The sequence below is a fragment of the Austrofundulus limnaeus genome, unplaced genomic scaffold (genome assembly GCF_001266775.1).
Source record: "Austrofundulus limnaeus strain Quisiro unplaced genomic scaffold, Austrofundulus_limnaeus-1.0 Scaffold43, whole genome shotgun sequence".
Taxonomy (NCBI): Eukaryota; Metazoa; Chordata; class Actinopteri; order Cyprinodontiformes; family Rivulidae; genus Austrofundulus; species Austrofundulus limnaeus.
The window spans coordinates 1,086,021-1,089,915 of record NW_013952445.1 but is presented as its reverse complement, the minus strand read 5'-3'; the positions used below and the strand labels follow the sequence as shown (position 1 = coordinate 1,089,915).

The 3,895-nt window shown below is 41.3% G+C and overlaps 1 protein-coding gene across 1 annotated transcript in view; it reads right to left on the bottom strand.

Annotated features, from left to right (window-relative positions):
* Positions 1-1,589: 1,589 nt before the first annotated feature.
* The window catches only part of LOC106516971 (probable phosphatase phospho1), a 5,270-nt gene continuing 2,964 nt past the window's right edge, over positions 1,590-3,895 (bottom strand). The window contains exon 2 of the mRNA XM_014007604.1: positions 1,590-3,270. Within this exon, the coding sequence (XP_013863058.1) occupies positions 2,478-3,251 (774 nt within the window). The 5' untranslated portion in view covers positions 3,252-3,270 and the 3' untranslated portion in view covers positions 1,590-2,477. The remainder of the gene's footprint in view (positions 3,271-3,895) is intronic.

Sequence of the window (3,895 nt, the reverse complement as noted above, 5' to 3'; positions counted from 1 at the left end):
TCTAAATAATCACTGCGAMTTTTAACAAGCAGCAGGTGCAAACTAACAACTACACACAGGTTTAGTTTCTAAATGTCATATTTGATCAGAAAGTTTATTTCACTGCTTCGGTGGGGTTAACGTTGGCGCAAAAAGCAAACATATGGCTTCTGCTCTCCTGTTGTTTTCATGCTGGTGTGGATTACTGCTGTAAAAAAAAATAAATCAACCCTCGGATCGGGTATCAGGGCAGCGCGCCCGAGTCTCTGTAACCTTATCTATGTTTTATGCCACCCTTGTCCCCGCCTGACACGACATGTGTGGGCTTTTGTTGCAGGCAGCGCCGCCGCACCCAATCCTCCTTTCATCGAGGACTTCAAAAAGGAGTGTCAYGCTGGAGCAGTTTTAACCTACAGACCAATTTCTACTCATGCAACAGCTGTGAAGCCAGAGCTGAGACTATTAAACGTAAGCCGCATTCATACCGGAGGGGATGATTTGTTAAACGAGGTGATTTAAACGAGGGTGGCGGGGATCACTTTGGTTCAAATGTTCTCAAGCGTTTTGAGAGTCAGATTTTTGTTATTTGTCATTTTTTGATTCATTAAAAAAATGCCCAAGCTGACTTATTTCMATTTTTTTCAGTTATTACTGCTTAGAGTGGTGTGCAAACGTATTAAAGGGTCATTTTGAAGTGGGGTTCTGTGTAAGAGTTTTGAAAGATAATATTAGTTGTAGAAAGATCTTTGAAAATCCTCACTTTGGAGGACGCCGGAACATTGACATAGATTTCCACTTGATTGACAACGAAGCTAAGAAAGCAAGGAAAAMCATGTTTATCTCATGTGATGTCATCATCACAATATTAAAGAATGTCATACATWGCAATTGCAAGTTTTTCTAATGGTGCACAGCCCTAGTTTCAATGTTTGTTTTCAAAATATAAACACCATTATTTAAACCAGAAAAAGACTTTGACCACGGGCTGCACCAGAAGTGATGAACAGTAGGTAGCTGCTGCYAATTGGGCTAATAATCATAGGATTCTGCTTAAATAACCGCCTAATGTGAAACTGATGATGTTCAGTTTAATAAAAACAGTGTTTACATAAATCGCTTTACAACTTTTGAGATTGGAGCTGTTTTAGAGCAATCCCTTAGCTCATCATACARATCAGGAGTAAATTTATTTTCTACAAATAAAGCAGTAGCTAGTGTTGGAGTTAAGACCAGCCAACCTGAGACTAAGTCCAGACCAAGACCRGAGTTTATCAAGACCGAGACAAAACAAAGACTTTTAGGRCCTGGACCAAGTTGAGACCAAGCACGGAATGACATTCCTCAAAACATAAAGTCCATTTCAAAACTACAGGCCTTTAAGAAGAATCTTGTCTGCCATCTGCTGGACACTTTTTGTTCTGCTCATATTTAGACGTCCTATTTTGCAAATGCTGCCTTCCTGAAATTTGGTATGCTTGTTTGTCTTTGTGTCTATGGTGTATAATGATGTGATTGTGATGCTGTATTTCTGAGTGTTTTATGTGCTGCAGCACAGGAACCTGCTGTAAAACAGCAATTATGCTGAGTCAGGCTTGATTTTTAATAATCTTTTCCTGTTAAATCAATAAATCAAAATCAAATCAATCAAGACCAGAAACAAAATAAATAAATAAATAAAACTCGAAACTAGTGTCCTAAAACGTACAGAATTCTGTACGGCTAATATTGACTAAATCTCGTGTGGGCCGGGTAAAGAGTTTTGCTACAGAGGCGGATTGCTAACGTTGGCTAGTTAGCTTTGCCAACATCAGCTGCTTACCTTTCTTTGTGCTTCCTACAAGTGAGGAYAAAAGTTTGACGTAGTCCCCACCGTAAAGGAATGCTATCTTCTGAATATCATTTTACAAATATATTCTTTATGAACTACTGTAGAATTTGCAGACATCTTCTCCTGCTCCCAGACAACCAATGCTCACTGTCTTAGAGTTCTGCATGCGARTAAAAGGGATGATGGTACCAATAATACATAATTAGCAATGAGTCACGCTTGGATTTGAATCAGTACGTTTTACATCCAGTGAAAACAAGGATGTTAAGAAATAAATTAGACATTAGGTGATTTAGTGATATTTCCACAGTTGTGGTCTTGACTGGTCTTGAAATAAAATCCTCAAGAGTCCTCAATGTCTGAGTCCAAGACAAGACCGTGATCATTTTAAGACCAAGACCAGTCTCAAGCACTACAACACTAGCAACACTTRGCAATTTATAAATTCTTCATAACCTAAACTTACACATAACCCCACTTTAAATAGGATGGAATATGACTTTAGGCCATCCCTCATTCTTTAAAATGTGTTTCTTTTCTATCAAGCATAGATTAGTTTGATTTTATTATTATAAACTGTGCAACTGAAGCTAGGATAACATCATGCACCAGTAACTGCATCAGTTTACTCCCTCACTTCAGTTTTTTCTTTTCTTTTATTTTTCTGGTTTCATCTTTCCCTCACTATTTTTTCCAGACTGTCCACTATATCCTCACCACAGACCCAGGGAACTATGTTCGACTTGAACTGAGCAGATCGCTGCATCTCCACCAGAAGCCTGTGCATGGGGAAGTCCCTCCTGGTGAARGCTATGTCCCGGGGCCCCAGAGCCAGAGAAGGACACACGTCGTTGGCCCCGTCCCCGATATAAAACACCCTCTGGAACGTAGCGCCRCCTCGCTCCGTTTGCCGGTCCGCCAAATACTCCCGAAGGATCACTTGCTTGCACATGTTGTCGGGGCAGCGGGAGCACGAGTGCGAGTGGAARGGGAGCAGCGCCAGCTCGCCCGCGGCGCCGAAACGGGCAGCGTTTGTGAAAATCTTCCTGAAGAGGTGACGCACGTTGGCRTGCTCGAGCCACGTTTGGATGAAGTACGTGTTGGCGTCGGAGACCACCACCAGCTCAAAGTCGTGCAGGTGGCTTTGCAGATACTGCAGGAGCTTCAGGAGGCCAGGAGAGGGGGGGATCTTCTTTACGGCTGAGTGGATGGATTCCATGGACACGCCCTGCTCTGCCATGAAGGTCAAAACCTTCTGCGTGTTCTCGTTGTATTGGCCTTCCCGGAAGCTGTCCGTCATCCAGGCGGGGAGCTGTTGACCCGGCAGGAGCCGTATCATGGCGTCGTCGCTGCTTTCATCGATGATGGTCTCGTCGAAGTCAAACAGCACCAAGAAGCGTTTCTCCTGCGGTTCTGAAAGGATTGGGTTTGACGGAGCTGTCATCTTTGGTGATGGTCCCTCTCTAAAATGGAAACAAAAACACTGATTATATCTAGATTTTTATTCTTAATTTTATTTAATTCAATGTTTTAAAAAATCTTGTGCTTGGAATATGTGTTAAGGATGACTCTCAGCTACTACCACACCAAACTTCAGCTCAGTACCTCTAATACTGACTGAGCTGTAGGCATTTGGTCAAGGTCGACAAGCGGTGGCAGCCATCTTGAATTTGGATCTACTCCAAAAGTTAATCAGCTGAAGATCCGGTGATTACTTTCTGTGAGATTTGTTATAATCTGTACACTCGTCTTTTGCCTTTAGTGGCAGGCCATAAAAATACCAACAGTTTGAGTCACATGTGTCCAGTCCTGAAATAAACAGGACTACATTCTCCTAATTGGACTGTAAACTGAAGAGGAAACTTTTACCATGGAACTGGTATTTAAAAACAAAACAAACACATAAACAGGATGTACATTTGTGGAAGGATACAACCTTAAATAGTTGTGCTTTCTTTCTATTCAGTCATTGGGAAGAAGAACATCTTTTCTACATAATACATTTGAGTTGTGATTTGGAAACAAATGGATATAATAAAAAAAAAACACAATTCAGGACTAACTTTTTCAATATCTCATTTATATATA